The 12,478-nt window shown below is 34.8% G+C and overlaps 1 protein-coding gene across 1 annotated transcript; it reads left to right on the plus strand.

Moving 5' to 3' along the window:
• The first annotated feature begins 1,567 nt into the window (after positions 1–1,567).
• LOC142343271 (trypsin II-P29-like) lies at positions 1,568–2,608 on the plus strand. Its single transcript, XM_075395059.1, has one exon. It carries the CDS (start codon positions 1,644–1,646, stop codon positions 2,526–2,528), a length of 885 nt encoding a protein of 294 aa, XP_075251174.1. The 5' UTR covers positions 1,568–1,643; the 3' UTR covers positions 2,529–2,608.
• Positions 2,609–12,478: the final 9,870 nt, after the last annotated feature.

Raw genomic sequence — 12,478 nt, forward strand, 5'->3', positions numbered from 1 at the left:
TGGTGGCACTTGCATTAGTACAATATTCTCAGGAGATAGCGTGTTTCTTGTTAAATCAACCAAATCTGTATATTTCTCAAACAACTCGTCATTGTTTTTTTGTTTTTCTTTCAGAATTGAGTTCGTCCCGTCTTGAATGAGAACTGTTTTGATCACTGTTTTGGGCAATTGTTTAACAACTTCAATTTTTTTACAGGTTGTTGAGCCTTGATAATCATGTACGCAGATATCTTCTGGTATAGTACTATCCCCGACCAAATTTTTCACCAGACTGCTTCCAATAACAAGATTTTGTGTTTTTGTGGGAACCTCTTTTGGCTCAAAACGTTTTACACGAACCTCTTGAATGATGGGGGGGGGGTTATATTGTTTCGAGATTTTACCTGATTCCTTTGGATCGTCATTTGACTGCTTTTTTTTAGCAAAAATTGACTTGCTGAAATAACAAACTCTTTGATAATTGAGTCTTTTTCTTCAACTTTTTTAAATAAATCTACATAAATTTGGTACAGTTCATTTTTATTATGCGAATTGAACTCCTCTTGGTTCATCATGTTGATATTTAAGATCTATTAAAGTTGTTAAAAGTATCAGATAAAAGTTATAAGAATTAAGAAATAAGAACGAGATAAAGAAAAGCTAAAGTTCTGTTTCAGTTTGTCTTTTTTCTTCTCTAAGAACACATGAACAAAGCAAGGTCAACTGTTCGAAACGAGAGATTGCGCTTTTGTGCGAGAGTGCGCTTTTGTGCAAGATTGCTTTTGTGCAAGATTGGAAACTCAATTAGAGTTTATTTCAAAAAATGGTCTAACTTCAAGTCTGTATAAATCTGAAAGCTTGTAATAGTTCAATTTTTATCAACTTATTAGGTAAAAAAAAGTATTAAAACACGCTTTTTATCTATGTGGGGAGCTCAAAATTTTTTGTATCATCGAAAGGCTCGTAATTGAACGGTGCAAAAATTTTGGGAGCGAGAACAGCAGAAATAGCTCTCAAGATTTTTCCAAGAAGGTATCAAGAGTGAATCCAACTGGGCAGGAGGGAGGAGGGGAGAGGAGGAGGGGTGGGGGGGGGGGGGGGGGTTAAATTGTTTGCAAATTTGACTCACTTACCTTGTTCATAACGGTGTAATGGTGTGTGTGTGTGTGTGTGTGTGTGTGTGTGTGTGTGTGTGTGTGTGTGTGTGTGTGTGTGTGTGTGTGTGTGTGTCGCATGCTCTGTGTTCCAAAAAAAGTTTTGGATCTAAATTCTTTATAGTCAAAGTGAAGAACTAAATAAGCTAGGGGAATTCTAAATTGATCGATAGTCAGGGAGGGGGGGGGGACAAGAACTTTTGAGATCTCCGACGTCTTGGCATCAGTAAAATTGTGTCGATTCAAGGTTAAAGTGCAATTGATTTTACGTCAATTGACATTTTTGCCAGCTGCTTGACAGTTTCAGGAACTATTTAATCAAACAGCTATTAAAGTGACACAATTCATCAATAATCAATTTTAGTACAGATGTTGTTTCATTGATTGTGATAGTATAAAAGGTTCAACCTTCTAGCTATTTTCATCATTCTGACTTAAACTCATCGCTCAAAGAATTCTTAAGCTTTCAGTTTTGACAATCGTCTTAAGTAAGACAAATTTGAGCTTAAAATGATTGTAAAAATCACTTTACTCGCTTTGCTAGCTTTCGCAGCTCTTGCCCGAGTTCCAGAACCCTTGCCGGAGCCTTCATCCGAGGAATCAGACAGTTTATCCAGACCTATACCCAGAGCGGTTAAGTGTGGACAGGCACCCCTCTACGACAGCAGCAGAATCATAAATGGGTCTTACAGTCCGACTCGAGGGTCCTTTCCTTTTATGGTAAACATCAAAATCGGGTGGCAGCATTGGTGTGGAGGTGCAGTCTACGACAAGCACACTGTCATCTCAGCCGCCCACTGTTTCTGGAACGGCCAGAACGTGAACGACCTCAAACTGTTCTTCGCTGACTTCCACCAGAAAATGGGATACAATTATGAAAAAGATCAGGAACTGAGATATGTCAAGAGCATCACCAGACATCCCAGATACGACCCACATTGGTACACCAATGACATTGCAGTCATAAAACTGACCCAAGCGGTGCCATTTCACGATAAGATCCAGCCTATTTGCATGCCCTCCGTAGAGGTCAAAGGGGGCGAGGACACAATCACCATGGGGTGGGGTTACACCTACGGAACCAGCGACGATAACAAACTCAACTTCGCCCACGTTCCAGTGATTGCTCGGGAAACCTGCAGACAAAGAGACTGGTACTCGGTGGCTGTGAATGAACACATGGTCTGTGCTGGGTACGCTGAAGGAATGATAGACGCTTGCCAGGGTGATTCTGGTGGACCCCTGGCACTGCAGAACTCCGAGGGTGACTTTGAGTTGATCGGGGTGGTCTCTTGGGGTTCCGGCTGTGCCAAAAAACACAATCCAGGTGTTTATACTGATGTGTATGACTATATTGATTGGATCAAAGAGGTAGCGGGAGAACCACAATATTGAGGGATAATTATTTTTGTTGTGGCTAAAATTTTCATTGACTTTTTGGTGATGGTAATATAAAATTTAAATGATTTCAATTACTTGTAAATTTTTAAATCGTTTATCACGCAAATGTATACAAGGTTTAATTCATTCAGTTTATCTTCATAATTGAGTCAACTCAACTTGTGGCTTATTATTAGCTGCCTCATAGGTATAATAATAATAATATTAATAATAATAATTGTGGTTCCTGCGTTATCGCAGCGGAGCAGCATTAGGCCTACAGTAGCCTGTTCTCAGCTGTCCTTTTCTTATTATTCCCCACATTTCAGACTGAATTTTATGAGCAGAATTGCTCTTTTTTGGTGACTACGGTCACTTTTTTTGCGTCTGAAACTTTCACGTGGTACCATAATTGCAGCCAACATTGGTCAGGCTATGGTCAACCTGAAGCTATGGTTAAGTAAGAGCTCATCCTTACACAGACAGCTTCACAGAGGCCGGTGATTGAACTCTCAATCATTGGCGTGTGAATCACACACCTTACCTCTCGGCTATCACGCCACGTTTAGAGTTCGAAAACAGCAAAAATAAATTGAGCATGACAGAGGTGCCTCTTATTAAAAACTCAATCACGATCAGTACTGGATTGGAGTCAAATTATTTTACTTTCAACCCCTGTGCTCCAACCATTACATCAATTGTTTGTAAGCTCTGGAGCTTGGCCATCTCTTATAATTTTTTAGTGTCCTATATTGCTCCTCAAGGTTTTAGTTCTCTCATCACTTGACAAAATGATTGACCTTTCTTCTCATCGTTTGAGCTCCCAACTCCGCTCACATCCCCCCGAACGCTAACATACCTAAGCTACAGCTGGCTACTACTGAAGCCAACCACTTGCCGGTCGTTTTGGCGCAAATCGCCCGGCGTTAGGTTGTTATGGTCCACTTTTTTTTTCCTTTACAATATTTCCTTTGCTTGATATTTATTGACTGCTCCATTAAAATTGGGAGCTTTTGCGTTTTGCTGCAGCCATACTTTTTTCTGATATATCCTAGTTACTTCTTTAAAACTAATTTGTTAAAAATCAGTAATCTGTGAATAAAATAAGAATATAATAATCTGTGGAAAAATATATAGAAATGAGTAAATAAGGAAAAATTTAGATTTCTTGTATAATGACATTACAAATTTTTTGAGTTTTTGTGATTTAATTAAGTTCTCAAAACAGCTAATCACTTAATAGTTTTTTTCTAAAAACTTCTTCAGTAAAGTTTTTGCTTATCTGAACGGTTATCTAAGTTTGCGAAAGATCATTCGCTTTTCACTTGTGTATCTTGCGCACAATGTAAAACAACTCGGTTTGTGAAAATTTCCTTAATTCAAGATAAAGATTTGTAGCTTTTTTCACGATTTTTGTGGATATAAATGATGCCAATTATTGAAATAAATTTTTCTTTAGCTGCGGCTTATAAATAAAAATGAACATTTAGGGTTCGAAAAACAGTTTCAAGATAATTTCCCGGAGTGATGATTGATTGACTTAGGCAATTGAATTTTTTGTTTTGAGTCTTATGTAATTTTTCTCGATTAGCCTGGTTGAGATATTAGACTAATGTGAGTAAACAGACTAGTGTACTAGTGTATTTAATTAGACTAGTGCATGAAATTAATCTTGGGATCTTTTTTGTGCGATTTTTTTTAATAGACTGATGCCTTGTCTGAAGCATTTGACATTTCGTTCTCAAGATGGGAATCCGCGCAGTCCCCGGAGGTTTTTAAGTGACTGAGCAGCTCTCAGCCACTTACGCCTCAACAATCTTAGAACTTTACGCCTCACTAATCTCTAAATATGCGGTTAATCGAAACTTAGTGTGAAGAGACATTTTCAGTTCGTCAAAAGTGATTCATAATTTTCTGACCCACCCCTCATACAACCCCCTAGCCCCCTTCTAAAACCTTGGCAAATGGGACTCCCTTCTTTCAGCTCTCCTGCAGCCCCTATTTTCCTTCCATTAATGTAAAATAGAAGACCACCGTAATGGCAAGATGGAAAAGTTTAAAGGCTAGCATCAACTAATTTTAGAAATCTATTTTAAAATCTATTTTAATTTGGAAGTCGGTTTAGACGTTTTAAGCAGACTTTAGAGATGTTGGGCAACGTCTAAAATACAAAAAACAAACTTCCTTCACGTTTTGGTTAAAAATTCTCGAGTACTTCATCAAAAGTTGGAATAAAAAGCGTTTTGCTGCCGTTTATTCTTGTTTTCTTTGTTTTTTTTTCTAGTTCTTTTCTCAAAAATTTTAAGTTATAAGAAATGATCTGTGAAACTGCATCAAAATTTAAAATTCTGTTAAATTTTCAGATCAATGTGATATTTACATAGATCAGGCGTTTCTCAACTTAATTTTGATTTTTCTTCCAGCAGTTCAAATTAATTAACGGTTATAATCATTTGGTTTTTCTCATTTCATTAATTCATCAGATTTTGTGTAATGTCAAAAATTTTTTTTATTTTTTGAGAACATGCTAAAGAATGGAACTTTTGGAACAAACTGAAAAGACATTTGCACAGCGTAATCAAGAATAGGCAAAATTTTAACTGATGCTCCTCTATGTAGTGTCACAAGTTCGTTTAACAGCTCTTTATAGCAGAATTGCTTGAAAAAGTTTCAATATCTCGGAGATAAAATGAAGACAGATTTCTTCGTGTTTCTCCTTTAAATATCTACCACATGCTCCACCAAGATGGAAAGGGCGTTTAATGATTTTAAATGCTTTTTTCTGCTTTTGTTTTGATCACTTTTGTTTTGATGACTGCGAGTTTTAAAGTTCTCATTGAAGTTTTTAAGTTCTCATTGAGACTAGTTTTACTTCACATAAATCTAACTTCTATACTTTTTGAGATTTTTAGTGGTATCAATTCTTCGACTCGTTTATTTTTGTGGAAATTCAACTCAATTTTCACGTTATATATATATATATATATATATATATGTGTGTGTGTAAACATGTAATACGACACGATATTCATGACGACACAAGACATCTTTGCCATTTTGAAGCTCCTGCTTTGATATTTTTTGTTTAATCTGGACTTATTTGAATCAACGTATTTCGTTGAGTCAAAAAATTCGTTTTTACAGCTGTTTGATGAACAATTTAAATGAAAGTCACCTCTCGGACGGAACAAAAAAGTGAACCCAACTTCCCTAGTACTTTTTACAAAATAGACACTCAAAGAAGCCTTTTGCTTCAGCTCAATTTTGCTTTTTAAATTATTTCATTTTTATTGTTTCTCACTTCCTTAATTTTTCATTTTTGTTGGAAAGATCCGATCATCACTTACGTTTTTTGGGAATTTTTCATTGGCCTTCTTATGAGACCAAATTGAACCTATATAATTTATACCGTTGACAACTAAAACTGTTCATGACTGTGATACAATTTTTATCTGAAAAAGCGAGTTTTTGATTTTGCCTACTTCTGATGTTGCTTTATTGTTTTTATCAATTAGTCTCATTTATGGCAGGACCCGTTGTTATTCCATGGAAACGCATTTCAGTCCTGTTTTTGCTCTCAGACAGAAGCATATGCCCGCGTTGAGAAATACCGACGAAGCGTCGGTTTTTTGTCGTAAGAAGCGGTTTTTTGTTGTAAGAAAGACCGATGTAAGAAGCGTCGGTTTTGGTCGGTTTCTGTCGGTTTCGTCGGGACCATCGGCTTTGTTGGTAAGAAGCGTCGGCTTTTGTGGGCTTTGTCGGAAATCGTCGGTATTGCTGTAAGGAGCGCCGGCTTCATCGAAATTTTAGTCAGTTTTAAACATTCCAAACGCCACTTATCACATGCGATATTATATGATTTTTGTTTCATTGACGATGTGGCTTTACACTCATTTTTGTAAGTTAGTGAGTTTTGTTTTTTGTGCTGTTGTTTTTTCGTCTGGAAATTCAGTTTCCTTAATGGCATAACCTCCAGGAATCAGATCAAAGTAAATCTATTAAAAGTGTTCAGTTTCAAATTTATTTGTGTTACCGCATGCAAGTTGTATTTCAATAAAACAATAGTCTTTCTTCTTTGTCTTAAAGTTATTGTTAACTGTTGTTTGGTTATCTTGTCAATTCGAATCAAAATAGAATATTATCAGATGAATTGTGCTGCTACAACAATTGATCGCCTTTTTTCAGTTTGCAGGTGAAAATTTCCATGATAAAAAAACCAAATAAATCCAAATTTGCGCTGGACTTTGAATTTTTTCAATTGTTGTTTTTTCTTCACTTTGTTCCTCAATGGAAACTAAAAAGGAATTTAAGTCTTTTTGTTGTTTCTCTGCATACTTTTTCTAACGATTTGTGTGTATAGTTAGGTGCTCTTAGTATCTCTGACTTCAAAAAACAATGAATTTTTTTTGATAAAAATGTTTTTTGTCTGATGGTTTGTTTCCCCGCTTCATGAATCACAGCTTCTGACTATTATCGGAGGCATCGACTAATAATTATTTCTGATATTTTTCAGCGTTCCAAACGGGACAAACAGGTAACGCTCGGCAGGCATCAAGTTGCCATAGAAGCGCTCAACTAGATTTGGAGCCCTTCAGGAGCTTAAAGAAGTGAAGCTGTTGTAGACTTGTAAGCTCAAGCTGTAGACGTGTCAATTTCTTTAAACATGACTTCAATTGACCTTTGCTTAAGCTCCTTGTTGTCTCATGGAAGCTTGAAATGGTCTTCATAAAAGTTTATTGAGTTAAAATTTTTCGTAATGCAAACCTAATTACAAGAAGTTTTAGTAATTATTGCAAGTGTTTGGCATATCCCCCAGGAATCAGATCAAAGTGAATCTATTAAAAGTGTTCAGTTTCAAAATTATTTGTGTTACCGCATGCAAGTTGCATTTCAATAAAACACTAGTCTTCTTCTTTGTCTTAAAATTATTGTTATCTGTTGTCTGGTTATCTTGTCAATTCGAATCAAAATAGAATATTATCAGATGAATTGTGCTGCTACAACAATTGATCGCATTTGTTCAGTTTGCAGGTGAAAATTTCCATGATTAGAAAACCAAATAAATCCCAATTTGCGCTGGACTTTGTATTCTTTCATTTTTTGCTTTTTCTTCACTTTATTCCTCAATGGGAACTAAAAAGGAATTTATGTCTTTTTATTATTTCTCTGCATACTTTTTCTAACGATTTGTGTGTATAGTTAGATGCTTTTAGTGTCTCTGACTTCAAAAAACCATGAATTTTTTTTGATAAAAATGTTTTTTGTCATATGGTTTGTTTCCGCGCTTCATGAATCACGGCTTCTGACTATTGTTGGAGGCATCGACTAAAATTTATTTCTGTTAATTTTTAGCGCTCCAAACGGGACGAACAGGTAACGCTCGGCAGGCATCAAGTTGCCATAGAAGCGCTCAACTAGATTTGGAGCCCTTCAGGAGCTTAAAGAAGTGAAGCAGTTGTAGACTTGTAAGCTCAAGCTGTAGACGTGTCAATTTTTATAAACATGACTACAATTGTCATTTGCTTAAGCTCCTTGTTGTCTCATGGAAGCTTGAAATGGTCTTCATAAAAGTTTATTGAGTTAAAATTTTTCGTAATGCAAACCTAATTACAAGAAGTTTTAGTAATTTTTGCAAGTGTTTGGCATATCCCTCAGGAATCAGATCAAAGTGAATCTCTTAAAAGTGTTCAGTTTCAAATTTATTTGTGTTACCGCATGCAAGTTGCATTTCAATAAAACACTAGTCTTTTTTCTTTGTCTTAAAATTATTGTTATCTGTTGTTTGGTTATCTTGTCAATTCGAATCAAAATAGAATATTATCAGATGAATTGTGCTGCTACAACAATTGATCGCATTTGTTCAGTTTGCAGGTGAAAATTTCCATGATTAGAAAACCAAATAAATCCCAATTTGCGCTGGGCTTTGTATTTTTTCATTTTTTGTTTTTTCTTCATTTTATTCCTCAATGGGAACTAAAAAGTAATTTGTGTCTTTTTATTGTTTCTCTGCATTCTTTTTCTAACGATTTAAGTGCATAGTTAGATGCTTTTAGTGTCTCTGACTTCAAAAAACGAAGAATTTTTTTTTGATAAAAATGTTTTTTGTCTTATGGTTTGTTTCCGCGCTTCATGAATCACGGCTTCTGACTATTATCGGAGGCTTCGACTAAAAATTATTTCTGTTAATTTTTAGCGTTCCAAACGGGACAAACAGGTTACGCTCGGCAGGCATCAAGTTGTCATAGAAGCGCTCAACTAGATTTGGAGCCCTTCTGGAGCTTAAAGTAGTGAAGCTGTTGTAGACTTGTAAGCTCAAGCTGTAGATTTATCAATTTTTTTAAACATGACTTCAATTGTCATTTGCTTAAGCTCCTTGTTGTCTCATGGAAGCTAGAAATGGTCTTCATAAAAGTTTATTGAGTTATAAATGTTCGTAATGCAAACCTAATTACAAGAAGTTGTTGTAATTTTTGCAAATTTTTTTCATGTTTTTCAATTTGTTTGTCATTTTTTGAGTTTTTTGATCTTTATGAGCCAATCAATTGTTTTTAGAACTTAAAAAGTGGTTACTGGTAAATTTTTAGTGACAACAGAATGCGTTTCAAGATGCAATTTCTTGAGTTTAAGCAATTTTCCGAGAAAGTTTGCAATTTTGTTCAATTTTTTTTTCAAAAGGATTTACAATTTCCAAGTTTATCGATCTTTAAGTTCCAAGGAAATATTTTTAGCCTTGAAATTTGGTCACTTGTTAGTTTCTAGAAACAATAAATTGGTTCTGAAGATAACAATATCACGAATTTTTGCAACGTTTCAGAAATATTTGCTGTTGTTGTCAATTTTTTTGAAATAAAACTTTTGTAATGAGTAGTTTGTGGTAAGATTGTTTTAATTTGAGCCAAAACGGTAAGTTTATGGCAAGTATTCGGTTATTTTAAACAAAAATTGGCTTTTTTTGGTATTATTGCTTTTTTTGAGCTCTGAATTGCGTTTTTTTTCCGGCATAAATTGGGTATATTTTGAGAAAAAATGTGTTCCTTATTTTTAAAATTGGATAATTTTTGTTGAAATTGCTTAATCTTAAACAAGATAAATATATTTTTGGCAGGTGATGTGTAATTGTTGACAAAAATTGGGTTTTTATTGCTATAACTGTTTGCTTTATGCAAAAATTGTGAATTTGTTTTTAAAATAATTGGGTACAAATTAAGTAACTTTTGGAAATTTGGGTAAATGTTGGAGGCAAATTGGTAAAATATGACAAAATTTTGTGAAATTAGGGTAATTTTAATGACATTTTGCAGTTTTTGGAAATTATGGGCAAAATGGAGAACGAATTAGTTACATTAGACGAAAAGATTTGTCAAGCTTTGACAAAATTTTGTTAAAATTCTTGGTAATTTGTTTGAATTGGAAGAATGAATTTGTTCAATGGGGGGATAATTTTAAAGGAATTCATTTGGTTGCAATGTTAACATCTTGTGCGTGTTCACTGAAGCAGTTAAAACGCAGTTTCTTCTTTTAGAAACTGATGAAAATAGGATTTTCCTTATCTTAATACATAAGTACATATATTTTAAGTTGCATTATTTGGCACATGTTCTCTCAAGTGGTTAAAATATAGGTACATTTTTGAGAAATTGATGAAAATAGGCTGAGGCTATATCAAATGATAATACATAGGTATATCCTTTTACACCTATATTCTATACCCAGGTTGAGGTGCCAGACCAAAAGTCGATATGTCCAGACCTTTCCAGACGGAAAGTGTCTATGTCCAGACCCTCCCAGAGGGAAAGTGCCTATGTCCAGACTTTCGTGAGTTCAAAATTTTTCGTGCGTTCATCGTGCGTTCAAAACTCCCTATGTCCAGACTTTCGTGCGTTCAAAATCTTGTATGACCAGACTTTAGTGAGTTCCAAATTAAAATTCGCGCGCTCATTTGTGCGTTCAAAAACACCTTTGTCCAAACTTTCGTGCGTTCAAACGTGCTTATGTCTAGACTTTCGCGCGTTCAAAATCTTATATGACCAGACTTTAGTGCGTTCTAAATGAAAAATTGTGCGCTCATTTGTGCGTTCATGTCCAGACTTTCGTGCGATCAAAAATGCGTATGTCCAGACTTTCGTGCGTTCATGTTCAGATTTTTATAATATATTCGTTTCAAGTATAGATACGTTAGGGTGATGGTTGTGATGAATTGCCCTAGCAGTTGCTACATTTTGTTTAATAAAAGATGTTCGATGAAAGTATTGGCTGAAGGGGGTGCCAGCGACCCAGTTATTAAAGTATGATTTGCTTTGCAACTTCAGCAAGGGTTTATAATTCTAGGTGTGAAATTGTTTTAAACAAAGCAAATGTTGGATGCGAATTTTCCTGCGTTCGATGTTTTATAACTTTTGAACTCAAGTGAGTTGAGGTTTTCTTGGTAGAAAGCTTTCACTTGAGTGAGCACTCTATTAAGAGTGTTTAGTCAAACATGGACTCATCAGTTTTTGGCATTCTTGTTTCCATTTCAAAAATTTTCGTGCGCTCCAGAGTCACAATGTCCAGACTTTCGTGCGTTCAAAATTGCTTATTTCCAGACTATCGTGCGTTCAAAATTGCATATGTCTAGACTATCGTGCGTTCAAAATTGCATATGTCCAGACTATCGTGCGTTCAAAATTGCATATGTCCAGACTATCTTCTTTTTTCCAGACTATTCTTTTTTTTCCAGACCGTGTAATTTTGAACGCACGACGCCACCTTGTGCGTTCATTTCGGTCTGGACATATCGACTTTCGGTCTGGGACCTCAACCTGGGTATCCATAGCTTTTTCTACATCTTGTCTTTAACACATCTATTCAATTCGACTCGACCTAATTAAAAAATATATATTTATCAACTTTTTTGTCATAGACAGACTTTTATTCATGTTTATCTTGTAATTATACCCTCTCCGTTTTACTTAAAAAGTTTTTTCTTAATTGAGAGGAGAGGTATTTGAAAGTAGCGGACAAGCAAAATAAGGAGAACAGAGTTTATGATACTGAAGAATCGCATCCAAATCTGAAGGGAGTTTTGAGCAGTGTTTGACCTCTGTCTGAACTGAATTTCATCCACTTTGTATTTCGACACTGTCAATTTTCCGACGTCTAGAACAAACGAAAACAAACGAAATCTGTGCGAAACAATTTTACTGTTAATTTAATAAAAAAACGCAATATCTTTTAAAATATGTGTATTTTATAAGCTATTCCATTTTTTTTATTAACACGAATCAAGATCATGATTTTAAATTTTAGGAAGAGTCTAAGCAGGTGCAATTTTACCCAGGATGAAAATCCAAACCTAAATGACCTTCTAAGAGCAAAAAATATGCTGAACACAAATTTGATCAATACAATTGGTCCGAATTGATGCACAGCAGCAAACAATGCAGGTTAATAAAAAACACTAAAATTAGCTACAGAAAATTGAAGTCCTTTCAACAATTTTAAGCTCTATGCAGATTGATTGGGATATTTAAAAATTCAGAGCCATAAAAATCATATTATTTAAATAAAAACTAAGGGAAAGAAAATATTAAAAATCGAGCTCCAAAGATTGATGGCCTAACTTTTTAACCAAAAAATGTAAATATAAGGACAACATTAGATCATGCTTTTACGAATCATTTTTTTTAATTTTCTAAATTCTTTTTTCCTGCTCTTTCTGCTTTTTCATTATGCTATTTTTTTAACTTTGTGCTTTTTTTCTTCATTTTTTTATTTTGACAATTTATGTGATCACAAAATATATTACTGAATACTTAACTAAAATTTCGACCTTTTTTTGGCATTTTTTGCGTTTTCCTCGACATAAATATAATTAGTTTTGAAGATGAACTTCTTAAAAAGATCTTCTATTTTGCGGTTGATGCGGATATTAGAGGTAGTAATTAAGTTTATATTTAAGACAAATCAAGGAATTTCGCAAGTGCGCC

Source organism: Convolutriloba macropyga, chromosome 7 (genome assembly GCF_964194025.1).
Source record: "Convolutriloba macropyga chromosome 7, txConMacr16.3, whole genome shotgun sequence".
In the NCBI taxonomy this organism is placed as follows: Eukaryota; Metazoa; Xenacoelomorpha; order Acoela; family Convolutidae; genus Convolutriloba; species Convolutriloba macropyga.